The 16796-nt window shown below is 40.1% G+C and overlaps 2 protein-coding genes across 5 annotated transcripts in view; one reads left to right on the top strand and one right to left on the bottom strand.

Moving 5' to 3' along the window:
- C18H7orf50 (chromosome 18 C7orf50 homolog) overlaps positions 1–16796 on the top strand; it is a 119766-nt gene that overhangs the window by 39219 nt on the left and 63751 nt on the right. The gene's annotated exons all lie outside the window — the stretch shown is intronic.
- GPR146 (G protein-coupled receptor 146) overlaps positions 1210–16796 on the bottom strand; it is a 48349-nt gene continuing 32762 nt past the window's right edge. For 2 of the 4 annotated variants that reach the window (XM_063171800.1, XM_063171801.1), the window contains one exon: positions 1210–5903. In XM_063171800.1, coding sequence (XP_063027870.1) covers positions 4855–5859 — 1005 coding nt within the window. In that variant the 5' untranslated portion in view covers positions 5860–5903 and the 3' untranslated portion in view covers positions 1210–4854. Of the gene's footprint in view, positions 5904–8518; positions 8591–8678; positions 8903–16796 lie in introns of those variants that run through there. The other 2 variants (XM_063171804.1, XM_063171803.1) reach the window with 2 other exon arrangements.

Genomic DNA, 16796 nt, shown 5'->3' on the forward strand with positions numbered 1-16796 from the left:
AAATACTGTCCTATTATATAGTAGTTGAGTATTTTTTGTGGGTGATCCAAAATGTCTCTATATTGACAGATAATGGCAGATTCAGGTTGTCAGCCTGGTTTGTACTCGTGTAAACATCTTGACTTTCTTGTACCTGATCAGCCCTTTTTATTTGCATTTATGTAGTTTTTCACTCTTCAAAAACCTGTGAGCTTGTGAACTTGCTGTTTATTAACTAACTCTGTTCCTACTGAAGATCCTTCAGCCTGTGTTGTGTATGAGGGGTTTTTCTAATCCAACTTAAAAACAGCCTTTTTGTTGGTTGTGTCCAAAAGCTCTGTGGAATGAAGGGTCAGAAATCACTGCTCTGTACTTGTTTAGAGATGCTGGCTCTCCTCTTAAAAGAAAACTCCCTTTAAAGCTCTGTGTGGAAGTAAGGGCATCCTGTCAGACACTAGGCTTTGATTAAATGGTGAAATATTGCAACTTCCACTCTGACAGCTGCCATTTTCATTTATTTCATTCATTTGAGCTGCCATTAAGACTGAGACTTAAAACTTAGAAGTGCCTTGGACTGAGGGTTTTTTAGAGTTTACCAATAATTATTTAAAATAGAGTTTGCTGTTACTACTGTCTTCCTACGCTTCACAAAACACCGAAAGGGAATAAATGAATGATTTTGAAAGCACAGCCAAGAAAACATTTTCATATATGTAGGGTAAACGAACTGATCCATGGGGAGTAATCTTTTGGCTATGTGCAGTGGTTGTGCAGTGGTTACTGCAATGAATGTGTTACAAGATATCTTAGATTCTTAAAAGCTGTGTTTTCTTAGGGATGCCAGAGGTGTGGGTTATTTTATTATGTTGTTCTGAGAACCAGGAGAATTTCTGCAGGAAGCTGATTGTGGCAGCACAAAGGAAAGGAAGTTGTCAGGATGTGGCCAATGTTTGCATTGATCTCCAGGTGCACTGTTACTCTGCCTCATTAATTGCAGGATTCTTTATTCTGAAAAAAGGCAGGGTATGTGCCTTGTAGCTTTCATTCCCAGCCAACTTCATGCTGATGAAAAATAAGATTTTAATAATGGCAAATTAAGGCCTGGAAATTTGACATCCAAGTCATGCAATTTGTTATGTTTTGATTCAGTGAAGCCACATAGGTTTAGCTTTGTCTACAAAGGTTTTGATCAAGAAAGCAAATAAAAAATCACACATTTTATTGACCATGTACACTTGAACACTTTTTATTGAGAATGTATTATGAGTCAATACTTCCTTTATGAAGCTTTCCATAAAGTCCATTTCTATAGTATTTTGACATGATATTGGAGTCCACATCTCTTCATTGTAATAGAACCAGGAATTTTCTAGTGGCTGATCACCTTTCATTAACTGAAATTAAATCTTCAGAGACAACAAAATTTGATTCTGAAATGTAAACTTTTGAAACTAGGACATCTACTAAGTTGGTCAACAAGAACCTGTTTTGAGCTAGCTGTGTTAATAACTCAGATAGAAGCAGAACACGACATTTTTGTTAGTTGATGGATTTGACTTAATTAGCGGTTCAGCAAGAGGGCTGTAAGCCATAAATCAATTCAAATATTAAGTTTAATTTTGTGAGAAAATAACACTGTTAATAATGGCACTTAACTAGTGCTTACTTTCTAGTACACATTATATACATACAGAAGAATACAGTACACCTTCCTGTTCAGAGGTTTACATTTAAATGACACACTTTTAGAAATAATTTAATAAACTCTTTGCAGATTCTTTTTACATCAGTAGGCTGATTTTTATCTTGCATATATACAGTATTTTTATTCATATCTATTTAAATGTGTAATAGATAAACCCCTATTTACAGTCACCAGCAACCTTCAGGTATTTGAAATGGAAAGGCCCCATTCTCAAGAACTTTGTGTATTAAATGTTTGTCCATAAAAGTTCTTCCTAATTATGATACCTTGTATTTCCTTAAGTATTTTACTGTACTTGCTCCTCTGCTGTTCTTTATATAAATACTGCAAAGCTCTCTCTTTCTGGGATGCTGCTCTTTCAGAGATACCAGATGAGGGTGCTGCAATTAAGTTCAGAATTCCCTTAGGAGAACAGCAGCAAGGCAGATCCACAGCACAGTTTCTTTGAGGCAACTAATAAATCAAATTAACTTTTCTAAGAGGTTGAGTGGATAGCAGTCTTGTTCATTAAATTATCCAAGTTTTTGTATCTATGATTGCCATCACATTTAGTGTTTATCAAGGATACAGACAAACATCCATAGCTCTGTTGCAGTAAAAAAGATTAGGAAAAAATTAGATCGGATGCCCCATGGGTAAGTTCCATAAAAATCTGTCTTTCTACATCTCTTCAATAGCAGCTTCCATTTTACTACATAAATTTGTAATGTTGAATCACTGAATAAGATTTGGATCATCATAAAGGAGTCAGTGTGATGAAGTAAACACGAGCATTGAATGGTACCAGGTGTGCAAGGCAAGCAGGGATGGGAGAGAAATGAAAGTTAAATAAATTGTGCAGAAAAGTGAAAAATGATAAAGAGAAATGAGACAGGAGCCATGACCTGAAACTGAGAATTTAACACTGAGAGAAAGGAACAGAAATAAAGGCAACAATTCTTTTAGAGACAGAAATCAGATGTCTTAAGAGAAGGAGGAAATGGAAGTAAGGAAGCAACATGGAAGTTGAAATTGCACTTAAAGTTGCCTGCTCAGCTGCACTGTTCTGGCAGTGTCCCAGTTCTGAAAGCCTCTATTCACACCAGATAAGCCAGTTCCTCCCTGCTGGAACTCCTCCTGCATAATGGCACAGAATTTCTTTAACAGATTTTACGTGAGAGATTTCATGTGGCGCATTAAGAAACCTAATTTTCCTCAGATGGGAAGAAGGAGTCTGTTTGCTTGACAGCTGTAAGGAAAGATTTTGTTCTTAAGCACTTCTGTGTGGAAGTGAGCTTGAGTGCTCAAGATGTGTAGAAATTCACAGAAAATCTCTCAAGGTGGCCAAACCCAAGAAAGCAGCCAGTATCATGTGTGTCAGCAGAGAAGCACTAAATCAGTGAGTTGGACACAGCAATGAGGAACAGCTTAAGTTCTTAATGTGGTTTTCATCAACAGGCTAAAACTGAAAACACCACAGAAATAGATTATTTACTCTGTAGGCTTTAAGGGTTAAAAATATCCAATAAAATATGAAAACCTCTTAAAAAAAGCAAAGGTTAATGGAAAGTCTTCCACCAGGATGTTGATAACTTAGAGATGATTGTATATAAAGAAGATAAGCAAAGATGACTAAAGGAAGAAATTGTTTGATGGAAAAAGATCTGAAAGTTCTGTTCCTCAGAAGGTTCTTTTCACAGAACTCCAGTATGTGTCTCTGCTGACAGACTAGGGCCAGTTACCAGACAAGATTGTGCTCTAAGCAATGGGAAGGGTTCAGTTCTGCTCTTGCTCCATGTTTTTTTCTATACCAGAAGCTTGAAAAGTCACATTTTTTAATGATGTCATGTGGAATTTGAGTTGTGCTGTAACAGATTAATCAATAAAATGACACTGTAGCATGAATCAAGTGACAAAAATGTCTTGGGGCCCCACACCAGTGGGAGAACATCAGCTCCACTTGCACCCCCCTCCTATCCCCCTGTCATTAATGCAACAGCAGCACAAGAACAGGTAGATTTTGGGTCAGTGCTTTGTACTTGTTGTTTATGTGCTTCGTGCAGCATGTCTGTGTTTCTCATGTATTTTGTATAATCAGTCAAATTCTTTACTTTGTATCCAACAATCCCAATGGAAGGCTTTTTTGAGAGGTCAGCAAAGAGCTGATGCTGACTGGGATCCCTATATTGAGGAATTTTATATGGTTTCCAAACCTCCAGTGATGTCCTAGATTAAAGAGAGTTTAATTTATTTGTTGCAAACATATCCCTTGAAAATACAAAATGTTAATCATAAACATATTTATTTTTTAAGATAATTACTCTTGTTACATGAACATATGTGGACCATAACACTTAGCCAGACAATCTTTGCTAGTTAAATTCTGATTTAACTCTGTAAACCACCGTGTCCTTCATTTTAGTATGTGGAACAAACATCTCTGAGTTCTGTCAGAATTAGTTAATAAATATTTCTGAATTCCTGAAATGTTTTAGGATACAAAAAAAGCACTGGAAAATTAAAACATATTTTTGTTATTTGTTGTAGCTAAAAGAAAAAGTCACTTTACCATAAATGTTAAAACAGGTTAGTTTGTGTGAGAAAACAATTTCTGAAAAAAGTAAATTAGGCTTCTTTTAGAGGGGGAAATCAGTGATGGAGAAAGAAATTAAATAATTTAATTTATAATTAACATTTACTATTTGGACATGTATAATTGAGTCATATGATCTTCAGTAAAGATCAACTATATAATCTTCATTGAAAAATTCTATTTACTTCATCAAGGATAGCACTATCACGTCTTTGTACAGAAAACAAGGTAATACCTTTTTCTATACAAGATACAAGGTGCCATGTCTTCAGTCAAGACTTCAATAAACTGCTTAGTGATTTCTTCAGAGAGGAAGATCAGAGCCATGAAAACAGAATTTATCCTCTGTCAGCAGTTCAGTGCACTGAAGGTATCTGATGTCACAGGTAACGCAGCACACAGGCCAGAGCAACCTTTCACACCACTTCAGCAAACAGCTACTGGAAAATTAAGACTGTTGCATTCAGCTGCAATGGAAGCTCCTTCCAGCCTCTTGGTTGGGACTCTCACACGTCTCTGAGTGCCAACACAGCAGCGTCACAGTCCCGGCACTGAGCAGCCAGTGCTGCAGTCTCAGAGCACCAGGGGTTTGTCACACCTATGTCATGACCTGCTGTACCACTGTGCGCTCGTGAGAACACCCCTGGTTCCCACAGTGTATCTTTTTAAGCAAACGGCGTAATTTGTTGGGAAAGTTTTTGTTGATGTATCTGTAGAGCAGAGGCATGACAAAGCTGCTGGAGAAAGCCAGGAATTTTGACAGAATCGTGGCAAAGTGTAATATCTGAATGGAATTTACATCTGGAATTCTTCCTCGTAGGTTAGTAAACGTGCTTACCAAGAGGATAACGTAATAGGGTGTCCAGAGGGTGAACTGTGTGCAGACGGTGGCAATCAGCAGCCTGTGCACGGAGGGATCCAGGCGCCCAGTGTCCTGGTCCAGCGGCGTGGCCTCCTTGCGGATCCGCAGGATCAGCGTCAGCGCGTAGAGCACGGCGATGGCGGGAACCACGTACCCGATGAACACCATGATGGCATCCGCTGCCTCCTGGTTCTGCATCTTGGAACACTCGATTATCTTGGTGGACACGTGGTTGCAGACGTAGAACAGGAGAGATGAAAAGCTTGTGAGCATGGCCCCGCCCCAGATGAACCCACAGACGTGTTTGGTGTTGTACACACTGGACATGTAAGTCCTGGGCAGGGCGCGTTCGATGTAGTAGTCCAGACTGAGCAGTGTGGTAGAGTACATGGTAACCAACGACGAGACGTTGAATAAAATAAGGAAGGTGATATAAACTTCATTGTTGGAATTCCAGATGGCCCATTTTGTATTGGCAAGACCCAGCAGGTACATTGGTGCCAGAGTGTTGATGATGAGGCCGGCAATGGCAATGTTGACAAAGTAAACATCTGGCATAGTCATAGTAGCTTTGTTGTAGAGGTTAACTAGGACCAGCAGGCCATTGTAACAAAGGCCAATTGGGAAACATATAATGAGGTAGAGAAGGGAAAAGATGGAAAGCACAAGGTCGAAGTCATGGCAGAGATGCTGGTCCTCACTGTTCTCAGTACTGTTGATTAAGGCTTCACAGCTCCACATAGTGATTTTAGCTTTTGTGTCTTCTTTGCTGGTTACCAGCTTTTCTGTAGAGAGAAAAAGAGTGAAAGTGTTGTTAAAATATTACATTGGAAACGAAATGCAAAGTACTGTGAAGAAAACATTCGTGGACTTCAAGATTATACGCATCACATAACTGATGTTGTTAGTCTAGAAGAAAGTAAACTGTTATTCAAAATTTCATTAGACTAATACATGTTCTGCAGTTTTGATTTAAATGAAACTAGTGGCAAATTAGTTGATACAGGACATTCAACAGAAGGAAATTGTAAACTATCATTAAGTATTGATGTATATATGAATACTAATGCAATGTTTTGAAAACTGTCAAACACTACCTGGTATGTAGCTAAAAGTACATAAGGGTAACTACTGAAGAGTGGAAGGATATAAACTGAAGCACAGATCTTTATGTGAGAAATAGAGATCTCCTAACATCTTAAATAAGCTTTACCTTAAAAAAAAGTTTCTTAGGAGGCACATGTAAGGCAGTATGGTGGATGTGTATTGGATCACTGATAAAACAGACAAAGACTAGAGGATACTGGGAAATGAGGTGTAAGGGGGTTTGGTTTTGTTGTGGTTTTTTTTTTTTTTTTTTTTTTTAAAATAGGTCAGTTTCTATTCAGACTCCTAACCTTATAACCATTTAGTTTCAAAACAACAATGGACCTCTGTAGTCCAGGGAACTTAATATCAGGGCAGCCTGACTTTCCAAAAGGCAAGAATCAGCTATCATTTCCTCTCAAAATAGCTTGAATTCTTTAAAAAGTATGCTACTATCAGCAGTTGTGGCCCAGCCATCTTTGCTTTATCATCAGTAGAGATAGCATTTTAACTGAAACCGAGTGAACTTCAAAGCAACTGTGTAAAGTTGCTTTCCAAAATGCAGGAATGAGAAATAATCTCTGAAGTGCAACTCAAAACAGGCAGAGCCTTAAAATCCTGGTTGTTAGTGATGGCATTTCAGGGGCAGTGCAGAGCTGGTGCAGCAGGTGATTCCCCGTGTCACGTACTCTGCCTGTCACACGCTGCCGTGGTTTTGTGTGCTCCTCCGTCAGCACCTATAGCAAAGTGTAAGCACTCATACCTGGATTCTTTCCAGAGGGAGAGCAAGATTTAATCAATCCACAATAAACATTGTGCAATGAAAATGAATGCTACTAGACAACATGCTGTACTCCATGAACCAGATGGCTAAATTATACTGTGTGGGGTCTGTGAGTATACAGTACGTGACTGCATCTCCCTGGTGCTAATCCTCCGACTCTTCAGCCATAGTACAAAACTTGTCCCAAAATTGTGTCAACTTCCATGTGTTATTTCCCCTTGCAGTTGTTTTGTGTGCATTTTTCTTCTAAATAACATAAGCTGAGCCAAAAGTCAGGCTAAAAATACAGTAATTTTAGCTGGGCAAGCAAATATTTATTCCACTGTCCCATGTTGGATTTCCTCAGAGAAGTGGCTTCTGTGGCAGCACCAGAAGTTCTATTGTTTTCAAAGGTTGTTTTCACCTTTGTGGGAAAACTTGACTTTTTTGGTTCATTTTCTCACATCAGTTCTTCAGCTATACTGTTGTGTTGAGTGGACCAGATCATATCTTTATGTTGTCTATCTATCCTCATTCTATTTTTGAGCACCGATAACGACCCCGTTTGTTTTCAGGAAGCATCTGTTGGTTTAAGATTTTAAGAAAGAAAAAGAAAAGCTTGTTTTTTTCGCAGTTGAAGGGAACCAAAACTACATCTCATTGAACTGTTATGACTAGATTCAAGCCAAGCAGCAGACTGGAACTAGATATTGCAAATATATGCATTCTGTTGAGTGCAAAGGTGACTAAGCACAGGCATGGGTACAATCACGTAATTCCATTATGTAGGTTTATCCTTAAGCATGTAGCTTTGATTACTCCAGACGGAATTACATCAGCCACTGAATAACTTGCCTGTATATTGTCTCAGAAGATCAACAGTGTTTGCTACCAGGCTTTGTATTTTACAGAGCAGGGGGATGTCTGGTTTCACAAATGGTTTTAGTCATTACCCTTATTCTTTCTTTACGTCCTCCAAGTGCGGTTAAACACTAGAGTTCTGTTTTAATGACAGAAATGGCAGGCCATTCATTCTGTTAAACAGTAATCATAGGAAAGTGACAACATTTACGTCTGAAATGAGCAAAAAAAACCCCCAAAACTAAAACATTTTCTCGGAAAACCTTCTTGATGACTTTCAAGCTCCCAGGTGAGGTATTTCTGCGGCTGAAGCCCCAATCCCTGAATTCAGTGCTGAATGCTGACTTACCAGCGAAAGCACTGACCCTGTTCTCTGTGCAGCGCAGGCCCCGCTCACATTCCGGCCCCGGCCGTGCCTTTTGTCGCTGCCGGGGCGGCTCTGCCGTGCCGGGCTCGCTCGCCGGGGTCACCGTGCGGAGCCCGCTCCGGCTCTCCGGCAGCGCTGCAGCCCCAGCTCCCTAACGTTGCATAAGTGCCGGCTGCAGCAGCCTCTTGTTTACAGTGCCCCGGCTGCGGCGGCCCCGGCGCTGCCCGGATCCTCCGTTCTCACCCCGGCATCGCGCTGGATCCCCGCCCGCCCGCCGGGGCAGCGGCACCGCGCGTCCCGCCCGCAGCCCCGCAGCCTCTCACCTTTAGTTGCCGTGTGCCGCTGCCCCGAGCCGCCCTCCCGAGGCACCGAGCCGGCCGCCGGGCCCCGGCGTGGCTCTGCCGGGGGTCATGGTGCTGGCCCGGCACCGCGCTGGGAGCCGCTGCCGGCGCTGCACTTGTTTTGCCTCTCTAAGTTACTCACAAGTTTCTGCTTGGCTTGGCAGGCGCCTGGCCCCTCCCTTCCCCTGTTTACAGCCGGTTTCAAGAAGTGAGAGGTTGTGCTCGGAGCTGTCGGATCCAGCTCGCTTTGTAGTCCCTGGGTTTCGGATTTGCTGCTTAAAATCCATGGGGCGTGCAGGTTTGTTATGGTTTTGTCATCGGTGCTGGGGTTCTGCAGGGCTGCTGCCCAGCCCGTGCCATTCCCTGCAAGTGCAGTCAACAGCCTTCACTCAAGAGCGTGGGTTTATTTTTAACTCGGGATGAGAATATGTAGCTTTGAGGTTTCATTTTCATAGCCCATATATCCTGAACAATAAGTATTTAAAAATTCCTGCACTACAAAGTGCACAGGTGCTTGTGGTACTGGCAAACATGAGCCAGCTTTTAAAACAAAGTAAGAAGAAAAGTTGCTGAGCGTTTACTTTGAATTTGGAGATTGTTTTGGTGTTGTGAAAAGGTGTTACAACATAACCCTCATTTTGTGATAGTATTATGAGTTCCATTCTGCTTCCTTTTTACAAAAAGTTGATTAATCTCAAGGATATTTGCATTTCACTTGCAGTTAATAGATGTGAATGGTTATATTTAACACAACTTTAAAATGGATCACTTCTTGAAACAGCTTTTGAACTGCAGATTGATAATTTATCCCGTAATGAATTTTTTCCTGTGGTTGTTCTGTTGTTTATATGGAAACTCCTTAGACTAATGAAAACGGATTACCTTTGAAGTATGTTTCCAACTGATATCACCAACCCAAACAGAGAGCTGCCTTTTTAAAAATAATTTGACTTATATTTAGAAATTCTGAAGCTTTATTCCATAGCAAATAAACACCAATGTAGTATCCCTTATTGGAAAAATAAGCAGCTGTATATGAAATAAATACCAGAAAAACACTAAAGCTGAGATTATCTCAGTTGTTTAGAGCATGATGCTAGCACCAATGTTGTGGGTTTGATCTCCATATGGGCCATTTATCTGGACTAGATCTTTGTGGGTCCCTTCCAACTCTTGAGTATCCTGTGAAGTCTAAAAATGGTCATCCTGCTTGTCTTGAGTTACTCAGTCTGACCACAGTTTGTATGTAAATGTTCATTACAAATTTTGTAAAACCACTGCAGCTCCCAAAAGCAGAAAATTCCCCCATTCCTGTTTGATAGATAGTCCACCGACAGAATTTTGTGTGTGCTGTCAATAACTTCATGTTACAAACTGTGGCATCACATTTTTGGTGCTTCAGAACTTAGAAGGACTTTAATCATCCTAAGTTCACCAGGGGAACAGCAAAGTAGGAAAGGTATTCATGTAGAAGCACTTTTAGAGTGCTCATACTTGGCCAAAAGCCAATTTCCTTACACTCCATTAAAGCTGAAGGTGGTTTTATTTAGATAACAATGACCATGAAGTACTTAAGAAAAAACTTCTTGCAACACAGCACAAGAAGCTGACAGCACTTGGTGGCAAAGATTATTTTAGAAAAGAGCCATAAAATGAACTCTAAATAATGAGAATAAAATGAAGTTCTCCTCAGTTGTCTTACAGAGTCCATAGCTGCAGTCAGGCTTTTTCAGACATTTCCATTCATAATGCAGCACTAAGTTGCAGAGCAGGTTGGGTAAGAGTTTGAAGCGTGACCATTCTACGCTTGGATTGTTTTATTTGACTTAAAAAACCAACCCTTCATCCAGCTGCAGCACTGTCTCTTTTCTCTGCAGATTTTTTTTGTTTATACAGCACATGGTTTGTCTGCTTGCTCCATTATCATCTATGTGTGATGTAGCTCTTACCTGTTTTTTCTGATCTCTCAGTGTGTTTTCACAAGCTGTGGTATCATTATAAACTAATAGCTAGTAAAGTACATAGCTAATAAAGCTGTTGCCAGCAAGGTCTCTGAACATGCCAAACACTTGTACCTTTGTCACGTCCTCTTTGAGTTCCCACAGGATCTCAGTTCCTACACACTGAAACCCTGTGCTGCCTAGGGGAGGGCTGGGCCCTACACAGAGCTTTGCCGGGCAGCACAGATTTCCTTCAGATCGAGACTGAGCAAACTAAAAATCACGGCCAGAAGTGCTGTATGTATATATAAACCATGGCTTAGTAGATTGTCAGCTCCTCATCAGGGTTTGAAAGGTGCTTTCTGAAAGGGACACGCTGAATATTACTTACGGATTAATTCTTAAAACTTTAAATAATGGATGGCCAATTTTTTTGAAAATTAGAAAGCTACAATTAGTTGTACATCCAGGAGAGCACAGTGAATTCTCAAGTGCTGGGGAGTGAAGTGTCACATTGCTGTTCCCTCTCAGTCTGGGTAACATGACATTTCTTTAGGCTTACTAGCTTATACACATACCATAGGGATTAGCAAATGACTTCTAGGCTGGATATACAGAAAAGTAAAACTAAATAGCTCAGGTTAGATGTGAGGGGGGAAATGCAGCAGTGCAGGCAAGTAGGAATATACTTTTCTCATGGAGTTGCTGAGTTGCTGCTGTTTATAATGTAATAATACAGCTCAGATAAAATGCTTTTAACATGAGTGGAGAAGAAAATCCTGCTTGATACTGGGGGCTGGGCTGAAAAACAGGCCCCTTCCAACCCTGTCATTTATGTCTTTGTGGTGCAACCATTGACCAGTTTGGCAGGGGAAGTTCATAATTGATACTGGTTCCATTTATTATGTGGTTAATTCAGTGCAGTGTAAGGTGAAAGAAGGCACGATCAAACAAGGATAATTGATACAGAGTAGCATTGAATGTAGTAAGGCTATGCTGGATATTTTAAAAAGTATAAATCAAAAAGCAAGAGCAGGTCAGTTGAAAGAGAGGGAACAGGGGGTTTGCCACTCATGGCCAGTCAGCTCATGGAAGAGTAGTCACCCAACATTCTGGTCCTGCTGATTTCACCCTTCATTAGGCTCAGGTTTTGGTTTTCTAAACCCTTTCCCTTTGCTATATAACTTGCTTTAATAGCAGCATAGCAATAATTAAAATAAACCCAAGATTTTTCACTTACATAACCCAACTCTTGCTTCCTCCTTGATTCTGCACAATTTGAGTGCTGTGAACCCATTTCCAGCTCTATAGGTAATTGCCTTCCTTTGGACTAATGTTTTTCCTTTTACATTCCTTCTCTCCATGCATAAATTCTTATGTACATTTCCTGATTTCTTAATTTAGTTTCCTATCTGCCTGGCCAATGTTTTCCTCTTTATCTCTCCCTGATGACTCCCTTACAATTAACACTGCACCTCCCATCATTATTTGCTCATATGACACGCACACAGTATCCCATCCAAATGATGACAGGGCTTCCAAGCATGACATGCTTTCATTTCAACTTTGTGACTTTTCTGTGGGATATGTCATGCTGTTCTTTGATATTTTGGATCAGCAGTAAAGATTACATTCTCAAGAACTGCAAGGGTGCATTTCTGTTGTACCTGGCATGAGTACAGAGATACCCATGTTCCTGAAATTGGTCTTTGCACTTTGCATTGGTCCCCCTTAGATGTTGCTCACTCTGCTTTTCCAGAAATTCTGAATATATGTTGTGTTCAGAGCTCCTTCCTGTGGGTGGGTGACCTTTGTTATTGTTCCACAGATGTTGGCAACCCCTGTCTCATTTGTTTATCCTCTCATTCTGTAAGCACCATCTTTGTGGTAAATCATTTGCATAGCTGCTACCTGGTAATTCAGATCCCACTAGTGCCATGATAATCTGCCTACTGCCCTGGCCTCCTGGCAACCTGCTAAATAGATGCTTTTCCCCTCCTGTTTTGACCTTTTGTTGTTTTGTTGTTATTTATCATTGTTATTATTAAATATATAAATAATATGTACAATTATTAATGTAGTTATTAGCAATGTCAGTTGCACATTGGGTTTGTGTTTAGATTGTTCAGCTCTTTGGGAATCTGAGTTCATATAAGGCCATGTCAAAAGTAACTCTGCAAATTGCTGCTATGGATCACTAAGCATCAAGAAATGAGTTCAGATGGGCTTTTTGTTAGGAAGAAGAAGAAAATTGGATTTTAGGGTATGGCAACTATTTTTTTAGGATGTGCATATTCTCTAATAGGTTAGAACTGCAGGACTTTCTTCTGTTTTTAGAGTTCATAGAAGGTTGCTCAGAACAATGTGTGTATCCATCAGAAACGAATAATTGTATTTGCTTTTGTTTCTCTTTCTCCCTCTCGATTTCTAAGCAGCTTAAAGCTTATGAGAAAAGATAATTTACTCCAATAAAGGAAGATAAAAAAGATCAGCTACTCTGGGAACCATAATCAAAACTGCTAAATGGTGTGTTTAAGAGCCCTTTAGATCTGTTGGAGAGTGGCAGTGTTGTGGTGCTCTGGATGGTTGTAAAAGCCACCAATCATGAGGCAGGAGTTCTGTGGAGAGGAGATAGCCCAGCACTGCAGCCCCTAAAGATTTGTGTGGAAGGAGTCCCTTGCTCAGATACAGATGCTGTCTGCCAGGCACATCTGCCACTCCAGATTTTGTGCTGTTCATTTCTTTGCAGTGCGGCCTCTGTGGCAGCTGGGTTGCAGTGGCTGTGCCCTCCTGGCAGCTGCTGGGGATCAGCTGCACTGGAGGCTCTGCACGGGTTAACTCCATAAACTCAGCCTTGTTTTGTTAAGTTCTCCCTGTCCCAGCGTGGATGAGTGGCACTGATGGTGCTGCTCCACCCCTTCCTGACTTAGCTTTATCATTGAATTCTGTAACAGCTTCTATATGGAAAACATGACATATTGTTTCTTTTTTAATGTTTCTGTGCAGTGAGAAAGAATGCACTACAGAGTGAACAGTGCAGCTTTTAATACTTAAAGATTTCATCACTGCAAAAAATGAAATACCTTACTTTTTGTTAGTTCTACAGGTGATGATTCCATCAGGTAGAATGAATTTACACAGTGATTACCTGTATTCATCTATCTACAGGCCTCAGCTGCCAGGGATCCTGACATGAGATACGATTTGGAGATGCTCTAATACCCACTAGATAATGCTTTTAAAAAAGATTAAGCTATATGCAAAACAAAACCTGAGTAATTTTCCTAGTATTCCTATTCACTTCCAGGAACTTATGGCGTATTAAATAACAGGAATAATTAGAATGAATGCAGTATTAGAAAATCAGCTTACGTAAGGTGCTTCCAGTTCTGGACTTTATAAAGTTGACCAGTTGGAATACAAGAAGTGACAGCTTTTAAGCATCAGCAGAGTAGATGGCGCCATTCAGAGTGCTGAACAGCCAGTTAGCACTGCTGCAGTTCTGCTCCATGTTTTCAGAGCACTTTGTAGCTGATTTTGATGTAGCTATCCCACTTTAAAACTACATAGCAGCAACCTTAAATAGCATTTAGTGTCAAGATGACTGAAAGTTGTTATGTATATGTATTAATTCTTTTAACTGCTTCACTGAAAACAAACTTCTAAGGAATTTAACCTTTGTAAGAATTTTCAGTGTGCTTGTAATTCGTGAGCCAGAGAAGCCAAAATAATTGCACACAAGCAAGTAATTTCCTTCAGTTTAAAACTGAATGTAAGTTGCAGATTATTTTAGTATTAAGTACTGCAACTCAGTGGATTTAACAGAGACCTTCAGAAGGCATCTTTACTGTTGTGATGTTGATGTTCAGAGCAGCTGGGACTTTGTCCCACAGTTTTTAACCAAACTATTTCATTCATTTATTCTGACTTAAGGAACTTAATAGACTCAGTGGGTGATTTCTTTAACAAATTTTTCATAACTTGCCATCACTGATTAAATATAAGAAGTTTTGCCCCCAGTACCTACTGTCACTTAAACTGTAGAGCAACAGGTCAGTTCAGACTGGTTTGTGGGAAAAAATTCATGAAACTTACTTGTTCCTGTTTTTTATGTAAAGATCATCATATTGTAGAAACTTCTGCAGAGTCCTTTGTAATATTTGAGATAATATAAAAAACAGTTTTATGGTAAAATTTGTTTAGGTAATAAGTGCAAACAGGTCATTTGCACCTTACAAGATAAAGATAGCAGGTGCCTGGGCCTCTGTATTCCCAGCATTTTGGAATTGCCCAGGTTCCAGGTAAGGAATGTTTGTACTTGTGGTTCATGTAAATCAGCATCATTCCAAGAAGGCAGATTCTCTCCAATCAAAATTCATGCAAATTATGGCAATTCTGGGCTTTGCTGACTGAATTTATTCCAGGAAGAGAGTGTCAAAGGTGCACGGCCTGTGCTGGAATTACTGTGTAAATGAGTTGGCCCAGTGAGCTGGCAGGGTGGAAACTGCAGCTCTTATCTTCCCCTACTGTTTGTCAGCTTCACCCGTGCTCAGGGCTTGTGGCAGGGAGCTCTGCTGAAATTTGGCAGTACAGAAACATTCCCCAGAGGTCTTTTGGTGCCAGTTGCAGAGGCTGGCAGGAGGCACAGATGGTACTTTTCCTGGAAACTATAACATAATGCTGTTTCCTATTAGACACACTGGTGAAAGCTGACTCGGTGACTTAATCAACCAGAGCATCACGTTGGCTGGGGAGGAAACTCTTGCGGAACAGACCCTGACCACAGGGACCAGGTTTCCAGTAAAAGCAGAAATACTGACATAGTTCCTTATCAGATAGCATATAGAAGAATTGTAAAACCAGTTTGAGTTTGAAGGGGAAAATCAGCCCTCAGAGTTGTACTAAGGCTGAAATGACTTCAAAATTTGTCACATCCGCTAGAGACAAACATATCTTTCTGTTAATTGCTGGCAAGTCTGAGACATCTTGTTCCTGACACTCCTGTGGCTTTTAATTTTCACTGCTTGGTGAAGGAAATAGCATTTTCTAGCTCCCTTCTGGATGAACTTGCATAATTACTGATTACATCTTATTCCATTAATAATGTGTGAATAAAATACTATAAATTTACATTCCAGGGGGTCTAGTATAATATTAATGCTGATCTAAGCTTGGTTATTATTAGATGGCAAGATTTAGAATAAGAATTTTCATTTACCAGGGGCTTGAGGCATCTTTCTGACATGAATGAGTTCTGATTTGTCCACTTATTGCTTGCCATGTGCCACTCCCCACTCCACCTTACCAGTGACTGGGAGCTTTTATCCCTTAGTCATCAAAATGTTCTACCAATAAACCCAATTTCCTCTAAGACTCCCCACTGCAGCTGTATGTATATATCAAACTTCAAAATAACCCTTAAGCACATTCTGTTCTGGGATGCTGACAAATAGTTTGACAGGTTTAAGTATTTGATGATTTCATTTGAGTCCTTGGCCATCCTTCCACAGACCTGTGGCTGGGGATGCTTCCTTAGGAACTCTTAATGGGTATTGTTTCTCCAGGGCAACATGAGGCTGGACAAATGTTTCCAAGGAAAAAAACAAACAAACAAAAAAAACAAACAAAAAAAACAACAAAACAAAACAAAAAAAAAAACCAAACAAACAAAAAAAAAACCCCAACAAAACCAAAAAAAACCCCCAAAAAAACCAAAACCCCAAGTAATTTTGTGGGAAGAGATGTGTAAAGGAGTCTGAGACCTCTGTAAACCTGGACTCTTTAAATCTAAAGCCTCCTGCTACAAAAACATCTGTGAAGTCACACCTGGAGTCTGCTACCAGTAGCCATCTGCTGCCCACACTGCATCCATTCCATGGTATTTTGGAAAGCCATGGTTAGGATTGTAAAAATTCCTGGAACTAGAGCCACGTTAATGACATGGAAATAAGTACTAGTGCTTACTAACTGCAGTGTATCCATTCACATGCCATACAGCTAGTAACTCTCTAAAAATTTGAACAGACTATTTGTAGCGATTTCTTGGTGTCCTTCATAGGTAACACGCTGTTTTTAGTAAGTCTTGCCTGCTTCAGGAAGCAAAAATAACTTCTGTAGCACCTTTGTTACTGCAGGAGCCCTGATATATTGGATTTGCGTGGCAAGTTTTATTTCTCATTACCCTACTTTAATTTGATTGTTAATGAATTCATTTTTCTATAAATTGAGTCTGTTTTGTTTAGGATGGTAATGGGAGAGTGATCTCTCCCCCTCCTTCTTTCAACCCAAAAGCCTTGAGTTCTATTTTCACTCCCTGTCCA

The sequence above is a fragment of the Melospiza melodia genome, chromosome 18 (assembly GCF_035770615.1).
Source record: "Melospiza melodia melodia isolate bMelMel2 chromosome 18, bMelMel2.pri, whole genome shotgun sequence".
Lineage (NCBI taxonomy): Eukaryota > Metazoa > Chordata > Aves > Passeriformes > Passerellidae > Melospiza > Melospiza melodia.